This window comes from Argiope bruennichi, chromosome 4 (assembly GCF_947563725.1).
Source record: "Argiope bruennichi chromosome 4, qqArgBrue1.1, whole genome shotgun sequence".
Classification (NCBI taxonomy): domain Eukaryota; kingdom Metazoa; phylum Arthropoda; class Arachnida; order Araneae; family Araneidae; genus Argiope; species Argiope bruennichi.
This window is the reverse complement of record NC_079154.1, coordinates 69,014,604-69,031,099: the sequence shown is the minus strand read 5'-3', so window position 1 is coordinate 69,031,099 and position 16,496 is coordinate 69,014,604. Positions and strand designations below refer to the sequence as shown.

At 25.1% G+C, this 16,496-nt stretch overlaps 1 protein-coding gene across 1 annotated transcript; it reads right to left on the bottom strand.

Annotated features, from left to right (window-relative positions):
- Positions 1–520: 520 nt before the first annotated feature.
- On the bottom strand, positions 521–16,415 carry LOC129965820 (zygotic DNA replication licensing factor mcm3-like). The gene is made up of 18 exons (XM_056080028.1): positions 16,249–16,415; positions 15,947–16,059; positions 14,680–14,802; positions 14,325–14,410; positions 13,423–13,553; positions 12,721–12,959; positions 12,353–12,455; positions 12,098–12,228; positions 11,430–11,584; positions 11,109–11,317; positions 10,284–10,373; positions 10,116–10,200; positions 8,928–9,054; positions 8,376–8,526; positions 5,655–5,875; positions 4,492–4,568; positions 1,561–1,657; positions 521–803 (listed from the first exon to the last, which is right to left on the bottom strand). The coding sequence occupies exons 1-18, from the start codon at positions 16,318–16,320 to the stop codon at positions 602–604; spliced, it is 2,412 nt and encodes an 803-aa protein (XP_055936003.1). The 5' UTR covers positions 16,321–16,415; the 3' UTR covers positions 521–601.
- Positions 16,416–16,496: the final 81 nt, after the last annotated feature.

Sequence of the window (16,496 nt, the reverse complement as noted above, 5' to 3'; positions counted from 1 at the left end):
GATATAATCAAAATTCCATAAACATTTACATAATAAGAAAAGAATGAAAACAATACAACTTACCCCCCCCCACTTTAACCCTTATGTTCATTTTGTATAGTATACCATACATACAACTTTATAAAAATGTACTACCATTATAAAAAAAAAATTTAACTTAGTTTTATTACACAATTTTTTTAATTTATTTTTTGATATTTTTTATAGCGTAAAGAAGCTACCTATATACATTTTTTTGCTTTTCTTCAAAAAAGCAATCTTGCCACGATACGGGTTAAATATCATGGTATGGTGACCACCACCACCACACTTCAAACTTAGTGTGTTTGTGCCAAATAAAATTCTTTACCAGCCAAGAGAAAGAGAAAAAAAAAAAAAATCCTAGAGAATTCATTTCTTTGAAACTGCTTTAAGATAGCATAATTAATGAGAACAAAAATAAACATACAATGCAGTCTTTACAAGACATTTTATTTCAAACATATTCATTTATAAATATACAAAAACATTGAGAGGAATATATTTACATTTGTTTTTAAATGAAACAGAGTATATTAAAAAAATTAGAAGTGAAATGTAAAATCTTTTTAATTTTGTCAACTTAAATAAGGAAGACAATATCATTGGCCACCATCAATTGATTTGCCTCAGTCATTGCATCAAGGGCAGAATTAATTTCTTCAGGAGTAAATGGTGTTTCTGGTTGATGTTCAGAAACATAAGTGTTCAGTTCTGGCAGAGGTACTGACTGAGCATGGCGCTCTTTGAAAAGTTTAGATATGATTCCTCGGAACTCTTTTAGCCTGAAAATATTTGAAGTACTCTTTTAATTTTTATTAATCTCATTTCAATTTATATTAATTTAACACTAAGTAAAACTTATTTGATTTCAAGATTATTTTACAATCAGAAAAACAGCATGAATGAATGGGTAAAACACTTCAATATAAAAACTCTTAATTTTTAATTGTATAAATAAAATAAAATAAATATAAGAATCTTCATGACATTCACACAAAAAATAAATAAGCTTTTAACTGATTTTCTATACCCTCGAAACATTTAATATAAATGGTATCCTCAACTGAACACATCGCTATCCAATAAATTTGTTGATTCTATAGAATCAAAAACCCTCATAGATAAATATTTCCTGATTACCAATATTCATAAAAAAAATTGATTAATGCTGTATATTTATCTTTTAAATAATTTCAATTTTAAATGTTACCGTACCATTTTAACCATGACCAGATTTATTTTTATCCATTAAAAGTTTGGAATACTGTTGAGATTTCATATGGATAAAAAAAATATACAATAATATCCTATTTTGAAATAATTTCTTATTTAAATAACAAAATTTATCAAAATTCAATGAAAATTTACTTTAATTCTTAATAATAATTAGTCTACTAAATAATTTTAATTAATAATAATAATAATAAATTTTTAAGATATAATATTTTTTGATCAAAATTATTCAAAAAATTTAGATCATGCTATAAAAATTCTTCTGACACAATTCAAATTTACAGCACAAAGAATTCTTTAACTTACCTGGATATTTCCATCATTGTAACATCACCTATTTTTGAAGTAGATGCAGACATTGATTGAGAAGAGGTATCTCCTCGAGAAGATCCAGAACGTGGACCTACAAAATAATAATAATAATAAATAAATAAATAATTTGAAAACCAAAATATGATATCCTTTAAAACATTGGTTAGACAGTGTCATTTCAAAATATCAATTTCCCCCTCCCTTAAAAAAAGCAAACTTAGTTCTGAAATATAGAAATCCTAATCATGTCATTGGAATGAAATGAAAATTTTTATTTTCCATCAAAAGCAATTTTTTAATTAAATTATTTGATTCAAAGCTTAATCAAAGCAGAATGATTAAAAAAAACTGTCAAATTATCTTTATTTGCTGAAAAATTACTTGTTGTCGCACACAGAAGTAAAATTTTGAATGGATATATGCGCATGTTTCTAAGTTTATAAGGCATTCTTTTATTGAATGGTTCTAAGGAAATATCATACTCAAACTAAACTTAAAACTTATCAAAACTAAATAAGCCATAATTATTTAATTTCATATAAAGATCTTTATACATAAAACTTTACACAATAATTTTTCAATTTAAAAAAACTTCTAATCTAAAAATTCAAATGATTTGTTTAGTTAATTCAGGATGACTACAGAGATTGTGAAAATATTTTCCCAGATCAAATTTACATGTCCTTTATTTATAGTTATTAATTATATATATATATATATGCTTTCTCCCAACTCTGAGTCATTGTATATTTGCAATATAAGCACTTATATCAGTTATTTAATATGAAAAAAATTACAAAATAAATTTTTTTTAAAAATGGAATGAATATTAAAAAAAAATCTTTTAAATGATATTTTATATTTCTTATAAGTAAAAAAAAAACAGAAATTTTAACAAAATACTTTATTCCTAAAATTGCAAAATAATTCAAAGAAACATTAAAACTGCTCTTGCAATTCAAGTATGGTAACTGTAAAAGTTATAGTGGTATTCGAAAAAACTTTAAAGTAGTTCAATAACTAATTAATGCTCTTTGCATGAGTACCAAAATGTATTACAGCATAAATCTAAAAATAACGTAAAATATATGCACCTAAAAATACATATTTTAACAAAGATTTAAATTAGAGCAATTGACAAAATAATACTTCAATAATTTTCTTTTTTTCTTTTCAAAAGAAATTAATTGTTCTAATCAAAAACTAGGATTTTATAAATGAATATTTTTTTTAATTTCATTTATTATTACAAATAATGCTAGGCATAAGATAATAAATTATAAATGATAAATCATGTAACAAGTAACTAATGCTTGCTTATTACAATTAAAATGCAATTACAAATACTAATTATTAATTTCAAAATTAAAAGACTAATTATTAATTTCAAAATTAAAAGACTAATTATTAAAACCATTTGGTTTAAAACATCCAGACTACTTTAAATTATTATTATTATTATTGCAAATTTAAGGCTTGATGTTTCTTTCTCAATTTTTTTAAATTTCTTTTTAAACTAGTTCAAAATTTAAAAAAAAAAAAATTAAAAAGAGCTGCTTTTGCTTTTCATATTTTTACTTACTTACATTTCTTTTCTTTATACTTTTCATAATATGGCATATCAATTTAGAGTTCAGTTACGAAATTTTCAAATTTATTTTTAAGAGTGAAAAAAAAACCCGACAATTTTGCAGGGGGGAATCAAGAAATATGTGCATTAATAGTGGCATGACTCTATCTGTAGAAGGTCCCTTTCCACCACTTGTACTCAATAAAACTTTTAAATGTGAGAGGATGTTTAAACACTATGCAGCCACAAAAGGATTTTCCAACTATCTGAATAACATAGAACTTTTGTGGAATTTTGAGTTAGTGTATAGCATATAAGGAGTTCTTTAATCTGGAAAATCTTTAATGTGTAATATACAGCTTTTATGAAATTATTTTGTCCCATTTTTCACAAAATGCATTTCTACAAGAGGCCAAGTTAAAGATTTCTGGATCTTTAGGATATTCTTTAATACATGATGTTGGCTCTTTAAAGAATTTGAAACTACCATTTAGGCCATGTATTAATTTCAAGCTCAAAAGTTTAATTGCTTCTTCAAATACTGTAAAATAAATTTTAAGAGCAACTACAATCTAGAAAAACTGAATTCAGATATCTTGATTTAACTTTGTACTCAAACACCAAAATTTGACATTCAAGTCCATTCATTGCTTTTGAAAAATTTAATTCAGATTCCTCAAATTCAATCATATAAAAGCCATTCCTACTTGACATTTTTCTTTAAAGAAAGGAGTTTTTTCAAAGATAAGAAATGTGCCATTTTATCCTATTTTATTTGAATACATTTTGTGATTTCTCTATCATTAAACACTTAGAAAATAATTTTGAGTCTTTCTGAAGTGACCGTAATGAGTAGTGAGAATCAATTGCCAGCAGGCAACATAAACTTTTCAACTTACAAATATCTTCTTTTAAAAGATATACTTTTTAAATTCCTTAAGGAAGAGCCATTACAGTAATAAGCAAAAAGAGAAAAGTAATGAATAAAAAGAGATAAAAAAAACGATCTTTACAAGTTTCCTGGGATTTTGTTACCCACTTTCATCAGCTTATTGTTCGTCCTATCATAATGAAATTTAAGTCAGTGTACTCTTGAAACTCACCCTAAGTTACTACTGCTATTATCGTTTGAGAGACAGCAGGCTTCAGATTTGGAGAAATGATAATATGTAATCACCAATTACTTAGCATGAAATGCTCTTGTCGGCAATTTTCCATCCATTTTAAATATTTTTGAGAATTTCCCTGACTTTCTGGTTCTGCTGCCACATTATAATTTGAGCCATATCAATTTTTAAAAAAATGCCATAAAATAATATATAAATAGTTAAAAACAGTCAAGAAAGTCCTCATACCGGTAGAGGAGTCTTCTTCAAAATCATAAGGATCATAACCTTCTTCTCCAGGTTGCGATCTTGGCTGAGAAGCTTTCCTGTAAATCAAATTAAACTTTTAGAAACTTAGAAAAAATATTAAAAAAAAATGTTTTTATAATATAATAATTTAATTAGTAATTGTAAAGATTAGAGGTAAACTTCTTAACAACAAATTACGGCAAGATGAAAAAAAAATCATTAAAAAATTATAATAGCAATACATTTGTATAAATATCATTCATTGTCAATGACAATTATATAAGATTGATTTAAAACAAAATTTAGCACACATGTTTCATAACATCCAAAAGGATTAACTGTGCCATTAAAATGTTTCTACAACTCTCTAAAGGTGTTGAAAAATTATATATCTCTTTGTCAGAACTTCAAAGAATATTTTTATACAATCCCAAAATTTAAAAAAATTAGTTTTATAGTGACATCAATTTTATTTTTACACTATTTCTCTGGTTTTGACCATTTTTTTCAGAGTTAATTTAAGCAATTTTTACCATTTTCTTTTCTTTTTTTTAATTACCAAAATATTACATTTGTTTCACAATTTAATCACTTACATTATTTTTGCACATATATTAATATTAATGTCAAATTGTTTTCTATTCATTTATTTTCACTTTTTTGATTAAAAGAAAAATTTTAATATGCACATGCAATTATCAAATACTATCTTTTAAAATTTGTTGCAATTTCTTAAACTGTTTGGCCTAATTTTGTTTCATATTATTATTGTTTGTAATATTAATTAATATTGTTTCATTCATTCAGCACTTATAAACTTTTAATACACTCAATGATATATCATCCATCTTTTATTTCTCTGTTTATTAGCTTGAGTAACTGTATAAAATTTCATTTTACTAGAAGAATTGTAGGCTTTTATTGCATTAAAAATGAATTTGTAGTATATTTAAAACTTTCGGCAATAATTAATTAATTCTTATTAATTACAATTATGGGCCTTAAAATTGCACCTACTGTTGTAGAAATTTGGAAAGGAGCTACCTCACTATCATCTCACCATGTTTCAAATTACAAGGCCCATCTCCAAGTAGATATAAAAGTAGATGTTAATATAATCAACCTAAACTCAATAACTTTTAACCGAAATAAATGTGTTTTACTTTTTCTTAGGTGCTTCCTCAGCTTCTTCATCACTAGACTCCTCTTCTGGACGCCTTCTTTTCTTCTCCTTTTCCATAACTTTCTTAAAGTAAGCAAACTGTACCAAATCAATAGCAGCCTGGGCATCTCGAAGATTAACAGTATTAGACATACGAGCCTTGGCATGAGCTGTTGATAGACGAATTAATGTTTCCAAAGATCGAGCAGTGACAGGTTGAGTCTGAAATTTAGTTAAATCAACAAAATATCAATACAATAAATTTCAAACTGGATTTGCATTAGTATTTCTTTCTAAAAAATAAAAATACAGATATATAAAAAAAAAATTCTAAATTTTTGCATTAGTATTTCAATTTGGAAGATTTTTCAATTTCAATCTTAAAATGCACATTTGTGTAATTATTATAAAATAATGCAAATTTAACAAATATTTATATTTTAATTCATTTCATTTTTATAAATAATATATCAAGATGCCCTATCCCAGATTATCTTTGCTCTTTACCAAATTACCCGGTCCTTTTCATGCAAAGAAAAAAGTTCATTTCTTGCAGTCAGTCAAAATATAGGAAAAAACTTTTCCAATCATTTTCCATCAACCATACTATAATCAGCCAGGCAATAAATGAATTCTACAATGGTATAAACTGCTTTGACACAATTTAGATATCAAATCCTGTTAATTATTATTTCTTTTCACTTAAGAAATGAAATGTATTTCCTGCAAAAGCTGTTAAAAAGGCATAAAACTGGATATTCTCAATGAACTAAAAACATTATCTGTACCTAAGCTTTAAGGTCAAATATTAATTATTAAGGGTTATTGACAAATCTTGAAAATTAAATGCTTACTAATTCAAAGCATACAAGCAGTACTTCCAGGAGATTATTGAAAATAATAATAATAACAGAATCATAAGGAAACGTCCAATTTATAAATGAAGAATCAAAAGAAATTAATAGTAGAAAATATATGATTTAAATTCACAGGGTTGCTACTGAAATCTAGAAAAACAATTTCCTGAATTTTCCCGGTATGTATCAGCAGCGTAAGAGGAAATGTATTAACAATACTGATCACTTGCTCATTTTCTCAGATTTAAAATCACATGAAATTAAGGACTCTGGTGAAATAAAACACTAAATAACATATTTGCTATCATTATACAAACCATTTAATGTTATTATAACAAAATTAATGTATTTGATCAATTTCTGCAGATTTTTCAGTCATCGATTTTATTGGGTTCCCCTCCCCCTCTTTTGCAACAATTTATTTTGCAAAACGTTTTTGTGTTAGTTGGAATTTTTTTTTTTTTTTTTTTTTTCATTGAACTTTTTTGTTTTTTCCAATTTTTATATTTCACGTGGATTAATTTTTCTTACTCTAGTAGAACTCTTCAAATTGAAATATTTAAGACATCTCTATAAAAGTCTATAGCTTCATATTGCTATTTATGGTATTATGGTTATTACTAGAAATACCAATTTAAGAACTTTCTCTCAGTTTTAACAAGCATATCCTTGTTGATATTAAATCCACCTGTCACATTGCTATATGAAAGAATTATTTTTACCGCTGCCTAAATCAGAAAATTCTTAGAACTTCAAAATATTAGAATAGAAATCATTTAACAAATTTCTTCATTAAATGAATTAAAATGTTCTTTGTATTCACTTTTTAGATCCTTTACGAAAATTTCAAATTAGATCTGTGTATGTTCTGAATATGCAATGAAAATTAAACTGAAATAAAGATGAAGCAAATCAACCATTCACTTAATACTACACTGTTTTATAATAATCATGGATTTTAACAAGATGCCTCTTCATGCTTTACAAAAAAAAAAAAGTGTCTTTTTTCAGTTTCAGTGGCTCCATTAGCATACAAGCAATTGCAGTCACTTTTTTTTTTTTGTCTTAAAAATTGGACTGACCCATGCAAAAGAAGAGGCAAGCTTCTGCAGTTCACTAATCAAGAATGGTGTTTATTTTTTTAAAGCTTTGATGATGATCTTTTATTCTTGCAATCTTTAAAGAGATCAGCATTTTTTAGATGGAAAAAAAAAATAACCTAAGAAATTAAAACTTTTCTGAACTCTCTCAGTTTTTAAAATAAAATTTCAAAATTCCCTGAATATTCCCGATAGTATTAATGATTTTTAAATTCATATTTTTGCAATTTTTCCAGTGCCATGGCAACTCTAATTCAGTGTTTTTCTTTTAAAATAATTGCATACATCTTGAAAGTATGAAGGCACAAAGCTGAATATTACTGATTTATATTACAGAAATAGATCCACTAGCATGAAAAACAGTAATTTGACAATGGCAAAACTAACTTTAAAAAAAGAGGAAATCATAATTAAAGCTATTATTAATTATTTATGGTATAAAAGCACATTTTCAATTTTGAAATAATAACAATAAATTCATAAATTCATGTTGTAATAATTATTTGAAAATCAGTGAAAATTAAATTCTGAAAAAGTTCTTCGGTACAAAATATATTTTGAATCTTCCATACTCAATTTAAAAACTTGTATTTTAAGATAAAAATTTGGCAGTTTTAAAGTTTTTAAAAAATTAGTCAAACAAGAAAAATAATTGCGCAAAATTAGTTTAAGCGTTGACAATATTCTTCAGCAGTTCAAAATCAGAAATTGTAAAACTTGGATCATTTTACTAAACATTATCTCTAATCAAATAAAAAAACTTACTCTGGCAATGTCAGAATTTTGTGTATCAAATGCACGAAGCTTAGCATATTCTTCTGATAAAAGCTCACAAGCTTCAGGTGTTAATGTAGGCTTCACTGTCTTAGCTAAGTGTATATATTTCTTCATAAATTCCATACTGACAATTTTTTCCCTACAAAGGAAAAAATAAACAAAATAATATAAAACAAAAGCATACTTCAAAAGACTTCAACTTATTTTTTATACAAAAAAAAAAAGCAGAAAAGTGCATAGCAACTTGTTATATTTCTTTTGCTCTAAGTGCTTTCAATTTTTTGTCATACAAATTAAAATATAAGATAAAAAGCTGAAAACAAGATAAAATTATCTATATTTACAAAAATAGCAAAATTTCTTACAAATTAAATAAACAAAATAAAATTTATAATAGAGAATATTTTAATGCTAATTAATACATATTTAATTCACAAAGATTTGTAAAAAAAATTGTATAGCCACACTGCATTTAACAGACTTAAGATGTAAGGTAAAATGACCTTTAACTATAAATTATATTAAACATATGAATCATACATTTTTGATCGAGATCCATGTAGAAGAGCATCAAATTTTTCATAAATTGGTGTATTTTCTTCTTGTTCCTCTTCAGCATCAGGATCCTTGGTTGCAAGAAAGTCAGCAGATGTATGAATGGGTAAAGCTATAAAAAAACATTTTATCAGAAATATTCTGAAACAAGATAATTACAATATCTCAATTCCAAGTGAACAATTCCTTCATTAGATAACACTTTAGAAGTCAATTAGAATGAGTTTCTAACAACATTTATTCCAATTTTTAACTGTTCAAGATGCATGTCAGCTAAATGCTTTTTTAAAATTTAAAATAAATACTTTTAATGAGAAATATATATGTCTGTTCCTTTCAAATAACAAACCATTTAGCAAAAGATACTCATAGTAACTAAAATTAAAGCATGAGAAAAGTTCTTTTTTGTCTTTGGTATTCCTCTACAACTTTTACAAAAATCAGGGGGGAAAAAAAAACTTAAATTGTATATGGCAATTTTTTTTATTTGTAACAAATTTCATCATAAATCATTTAATCAAAAGCAATTTTAACAACACACATTCTGCATTTTTTTTTTTAAAGTTAAAGAAGGTTAATTAAGTGTTCATTTTTAAGCAGAATCTTAAGAATGACTTAACAAGCAATTAAAAAACTCCTATATTGCTAAAAATTAAACAATGCTTAAAAAATTTAATAAATACATTTAGGACAATATGTGTCAAAATTCTGTACCTCCTTCCTTGGAAATATATAGTATATTAATTTAATTTAATAACTTTTGAATAAAAAATTTACGCAAGCAATCTAATAATTTTCAAGCAAAGCTCATGCTTTGATTTTCACTTAGCCAATCTTATTACTAATGAATTTCCCATTTCACACCAATAAAATTGGTCTTTTAAAGACCAAAGTAAAGGATTAATAGTTCGTGGGGAAAAATCTTTGAAGAAGTGGAGGATTAAGCCTAATTTGTAGAACCAATCTATTTTAGAAATGACACCAGAAAATTCCCAGATAAACAAGATGCAATAGGAAAGAAAAAACTGAAACCAAAATGAACTAAATTTAAACATTTAACAAATGTACCCACAAAAAAGATTTATTCCAAGTATATTTATATATATTATTCACATAATTCCTAAAAATCAAAATTAAGTTAATATTAAAAAACAGTTTATTAATTTCACATACGTTCACCATCCATCTCTCCTGGTTTTCGATACCTATGCATCCTCACTACATGATCGGCAATTTCTCGATCACTTTCAGGATCCATCTATAATTATAATAGAAAAACTTTTAGCTACATACAATAAAATTTCTTCATATAGAAAAATAAAGATAAATAATATAACCTACTTTATCTAACATAATGAACAATAAATCGAAACGAGATAGAAGTGAATCTTGCAGGCCGATATTTTCCATTGGAGTTTTGTACTGGTCATACTAAAAACAAACAAACAAGATACTTAAATTAGTCAATCACGTTCTATGGCAGCACAAATGTTACTTAAAAATAACAAAAAGAAAATATTTAGTATATCATTCAAAATGAAAAATTGCATATAAATAATAACAGTTTAGATGTAATACATAAATGATTTTGTTTGAAAACAAGGCAATTATATGTGCATGATAACAGTTCAGGCATATAGGTGTGAAAAGGATATAACAGTTCAAGATTTGTAACCAAATGGTAATAAAAAACAAGCATAAGGTAAACTGATTATAATTTTAGAAATTTCATTTTTATTTAACTGTTTTTATGATTGCTTTCCTTGATAGTATCAAAATAATATTATATAAGAATCAATCAGAATGTGTAAAACATATTCAAATTTTCAAACAGATGCACATTTTATATCAAGCTACCAAATGTATGAATGTTACTATGCACTGAAAGAAAATAAAACTAGGAAACAATTAAAACAGAATTAAAGGAAAATTTTATTTTGATTTTACTTCAAATTAAATTTCAAAATATTTTTATAATGGAAAATAATTATAAAAATATTTTTTATGTAAACAACTTTTAAAAAATAATTTTATTCTATTTCATAAATAACATGCTGAAACAGATATCAATATTTTTTCCCTGATTTCATATATCAGAAAATAATATATCAATCAATTCTTTAAATATTTAAATAATAGGTTACAAAGTAAGCCTAAATTAATTACCTTTCCATATACAGGATTAGCAGCTGCTAGAACACTACAACGAGCATTTAATTTAGCTTGGATACCAGCTTTAGCAATAGTAACTCTTCCTTGCTCCATAACTTCATGGATAGCTGTTCGATCAATATCTGACATTTTATCGAATTCATCAATACACACAACGCCTCGATCAGCCAAAACCATGGCACCAGCTTCCAATCTTCTGTCACCTGTGTTAATAATTTATTTATAAATATAAATTTCCTTAAAGTAGGCAAAATAGAGTTTTGTCCCAAGTCTAAAACTAACACGTATTTTTCTAATAATTTTTTGTAATATTACCAGTTTCCTGATCTGTGGTCACTGCAGCTGTCAAACCAACACCAGATGAGCCTCTACCAGTGGTAGGTATAGCTCTTGGTGCTGTGTGAAGAACATATCTCAATAGTTGAGATTTGGCTACAGAAGGATCTCCAAGTAATAAAATGTTGATATCACTGAAACAATTAAAAACAACTCAACAAATATATAATAAATTAATAGGCATATATATGTCATAGTTAGCTTACAAATTGATATAATTTCAATAGTTAAAATTCACACATAGAAATTATACCAACAATTTAAAGTAAGGCAAACTTGAAAAATGTATTTAAAAAAATTAAGACTTCATAAATTCATTGTAATATTTATTTAAAAATTCATTGGTTATGAATAACATACAGTAGCTAAGTTTAATATTCAAAGTTACTTCTGCAATGAGATCCTTTATTAGTCCTACAAAATCATTTTATGAAAAGAAATATAAAATCATAATAAAATTATTAATAAACTAGAACTTAAAAAAATTATAATTAATTCTAATTTTATCAAATTTTACTTTTTACATTTGGAACTTGATTACTGGTGAAAAGTTCAAAATATCATAATCAGATTAAACTTAGTAAACAAAATTCCTTTTATACAATGTCGGTAAATATCAAGAAATCCAAATTAGTTTCTTTTCTTACCCTCTTAATCGTGTTCCATTGGGAAGAACTTTTTCAACTCCACCAAGTAAAAGACAAAGGATTGCCTTTTTGATATATTCGTTCCCATGAATAGAAGGTGCTAATGAATGAGCCAAAATTTCAAACACATCCTAGAGAGAGAAAAATTGAGTTATTCCTAATTCTAGATCATACTTTTAGCACCAAGTAGAGAAAAATTAAAATAAAAATAGATAAATGCAGTAATATTAAGTAAATACAAAGACAAAAATTCACCTTCTGCTTAGAAAATTTCTTGCATTTTTTAACATCATCCATAGAAATTTGAGGTGACACTTCCTTACTAAGTAACTGAACATTATTTGCAATAAGAACTGTCCTAAAAAAATTTATGAAATAAACCTTTACATATTATTAAAAAACATTAGAAATGGTAGATCTACTAATGGCTTATTTCTAGATATTTCATTTTTTTAAAAATCAATTTAAAATAAAATGTTGAAATAAAAAATTTTAAGATTTTCTAAATACAACATAATTTAACATTTTCAATGAATACAAAAATTAATTAAAAAAATAATTAATATAGATTTGAATTTGCATATCTATGAAACTTCTACATCATAATGCATTTTGTAAAATACCTAAATGTTCCAGTAGTATAACCTTGCTTTTTTCCAGGTAAGCAACGATACATTCCAACAACTTGTACTCTGTCACCAGGTTTACAAGTGTCGACTAAATCATTGTCCGCAATGATATCTACATTGCGAGGAAGTTGACCAGCAGGAGCTTTTTCCGGCATTTCTTGTATAGAAAATGTTTGATGATTTTTGTACACAGATAATCCATATTCAGTTTCCAGTAAATTACCGTCTTCATCCTGTAAAAAAATCATAATTCAAATATATGTGTGTAAAATATTTATATAATAAAAAGTATTAAGAATTATTTTAAAACCTCCATGTCATATAAAGTCAGAGCTAAAATGAATACCAAAAACTGATAGCTACTAAGTTTTAAATATAATGCAAAATTATTAAGGGACAACAAAGAAAACTTGTAAATATCACATTGCAAAGTAAAACAAATTTTTCAAGACATTTTCACTATTTTTCTTAAAAGAGATTTTGTAAAATATATAAACATGATAAATGAGGATCCTTTTTGACGGTTTAAAATTAGCAGCATAATATTATAATTTTCAGTTTTAATTCCTGATATTCTAGATTTCTCAAAAAAGAATTTCAATTCAAATTAAAAAAAATTTAAGTCCTCTATAAAAAGTATTTAATAATTAATTACAAAATTAACTTATTAAAAGATAATGAATGAGAGAAAAGTACCTTTGTAGGATATACTGAGCTACTTGGATAAGCGTCATAAGTAGTAAGATCAGCATATCTTCTTTCCATAGTTTTTGATGTTGCTGGGCAATAATGGACACTTCTCACAACTTTTGGACGTACAATTGAACCTATAAAAACAATTTTTACATAAATATTATTAAAGAACAAATAATTTAGGATAATGCATGAGGGAAAAAATTAATTTTCAAGCTAAAGGTTCTACAAAAAAAAAAAGTCAAAACACATAATTGTTAAATAAAATAAACATCTGCGAGTATAATAATGAGCTAATCATTAATGAGAGTATAAAATAAATTAAATATTAGTAGTAGTTTATATGCAGATAAAAACAAAATTCTAAATTATATTTAATTGTGCAACATTTAATATTTATTCTTAAACACAAAAAAAGATCATCTATATATGACTGCAAATATCTAAATTAGAAATTAAACATCAATTTACATTTCTTATACCAGTTATTATGCAGTTCTTTTAAAGAGTTGCTACGCAAATTTAAAGCAGCAATGAAAAGCTTACAGAAAATTAAGAGAAATTAAATTGAGCTCCATATCAAGTTTTTAAAAAATGAATGTACAATATGTTATTTAGGTGCTAATTTTTTAAGCTTAAAATTGATGAGACAATATGTATAGATTATCTTATAAAAATCTCAATTTACTCCCACAAATATATAACTCATAAAAATTATTGGATGCAAATATAAGAAAAGTGTTTAAAAAATAGAAGATAATTTGCAACATAAGAATCAAATGAATAAATAATATAAATTTAATAACCTTTTTGAGGGTTTTTATAATTTGATAGCAACTGAATTTATTTTAATAAATACAGATGAATATATTTCCAATATTTCTTAATTTAAAAAAAAAACTTACATTTTGTTACAATTCCTTCAACACATACAACGTTACCCAAATAACTTGATACCAAAGTTCTAGGAGTGACATGCCTTGAGCCGAAACTGAAAATGTTTAAAACTCTAATCAGTTTCTATAGACCATATTTAGCATTTTGAGTTTTGAAAAGTCAGTTAATAGTGTTATAAATTTTTATATAACAAAAAATATATATATAAATTTTTAATGTTGTATTTCAATAAGAAAAAATGAAACATAAATAATGCAGATCTAGAAATTTAAAATCAATAATTATTATTCATTAGACTTAATAAAACACATCAGATTTTTTTATGAATAAAAAATTTACTGAATCTTAAAATAAAAATCATACCTTCCTTCTAAAGCAATGAAAAATTCTTCTATTTCTTTGGAGTACTGTGGATCTGCTGCACTGACAAATTCTTTTAATGCTCTCTGAAAAGCTACCAATTCTTCAAAGGATGCTGTCAGCAGGCTGAAAAAACATAAAATATTTAGAAATGTTTTAAAATGATTTTAAAGTAATTCAATTATATTATTTCTAATTTTGTATTTTATCAGTTGAAGTTAACTACCAGATTTTAATATCCTAAACAAATCCAATAACAAATAACCAATCTAATCTGACAACAAACCTAAACTAGATCCAACTCTTTGTCAAAATATACATTATAAACATATAAAATATTTCTATGAAAGCCAGAAACTTGATTATTTTCCATTAAAGTTTTAGATATATCATGAAGTATAAGTAAATTTGAAACAGTTTTATTTAATACATTTATAAGGCACAAACTTTTCCCTTGTTCTAATTCTTTTTTCTTTCTCTTTAAGGTTCTCATTCTAATTGCCATGAAATGTAATTCTACATTGAATTTTTCATCATCATGATGAAGAAAAACATGGGAGTTGAAATAAATTAATTCACAAAATTTATTTTGACATAAAAATTAATTCTGAAAACTTTCATGCAACCGGGGAAGAAAAAAAAATTAAAATATTTAACAAAACATATTTATATGCAATCTCTCAACTTAAAATTTAATAAATAAAATATTTAAATTAATTATTAGCATATAATAATATACATTTCTAATGACTGTTACATAAAATAAAATATTCATTATGAAATTTACAGAATACATTCATTATGAATTATATAGCTGATACAATAAATAAGGCACAGTTGCAACAATTCATATAACTTTTAATAATAAAAATATCTATTTATATATATATATATATATTCAGATCTATTATATATGCATATTTATATGTATCTACTTTTTGAATACCTTCATAAGTAATAAAAAAATATTAAACAAAAACTTATTCATAATTTATTTAAAATGTATGATCTTGGAAAGAAAAAAAGAAACATTAAGTTGAAGAGAACAGTCAGCAAATTTTACAAACTTAATTAATTTAGAGACTGAACATAAGCATATAATATTAGTGAAAAATAATTATAGTTCTTCTAAAAACTGCAAGTCCATGATTATAAATATGTATGTAATAATGAAATGCAATATCTTTTTTTTATTATTATTATTATTTAACAGAAACTCATATCAAACTATAACTTTTAATAATAGTATATAAAAATCAAACATGCTCACTATTGACAGCGGATAGGATTTTTTCGTCTCAAATCATTAATATTAATAACCAGTCTTCTTCCTTTACGGTTAATCATATCTTTTACAGCATCGCTGTATATTCCTTGATCATCCTAAAAATATTAAAAAGTCATCAACTATTGTTGAATTATCTTTGATAATATGCAGTATTTATAGGTTGTTTATACTAAATTTTCATTTCAAAGACAAGTTAGTAATAAGAAATAATGAGACACAAATCAGCGTGAATATTAGAAAATTTTAAGATAAAATTAAATAAGAAAAAGGAAGAAAATAATTACATCATCATCCAGAAAATCCAAGTACTCCTTTTGAACATCTCTTAATCTCTGATCGACATCAATTTCAGCCATTATTTCAATATTAAACTTTTTATGCGAATTTCTTTAAAGATCGCAGTTCTTAAGTTCCCGGCAAAACAATACCAAGCAAAAGCTGAAGCAGAAGAATCCCGCCAAATAATTTTATCGTGATTGTTGAGTTGATTTCAAGCTGATAATGGGTAAACTCAGAGAAATGCTTTTCTTTT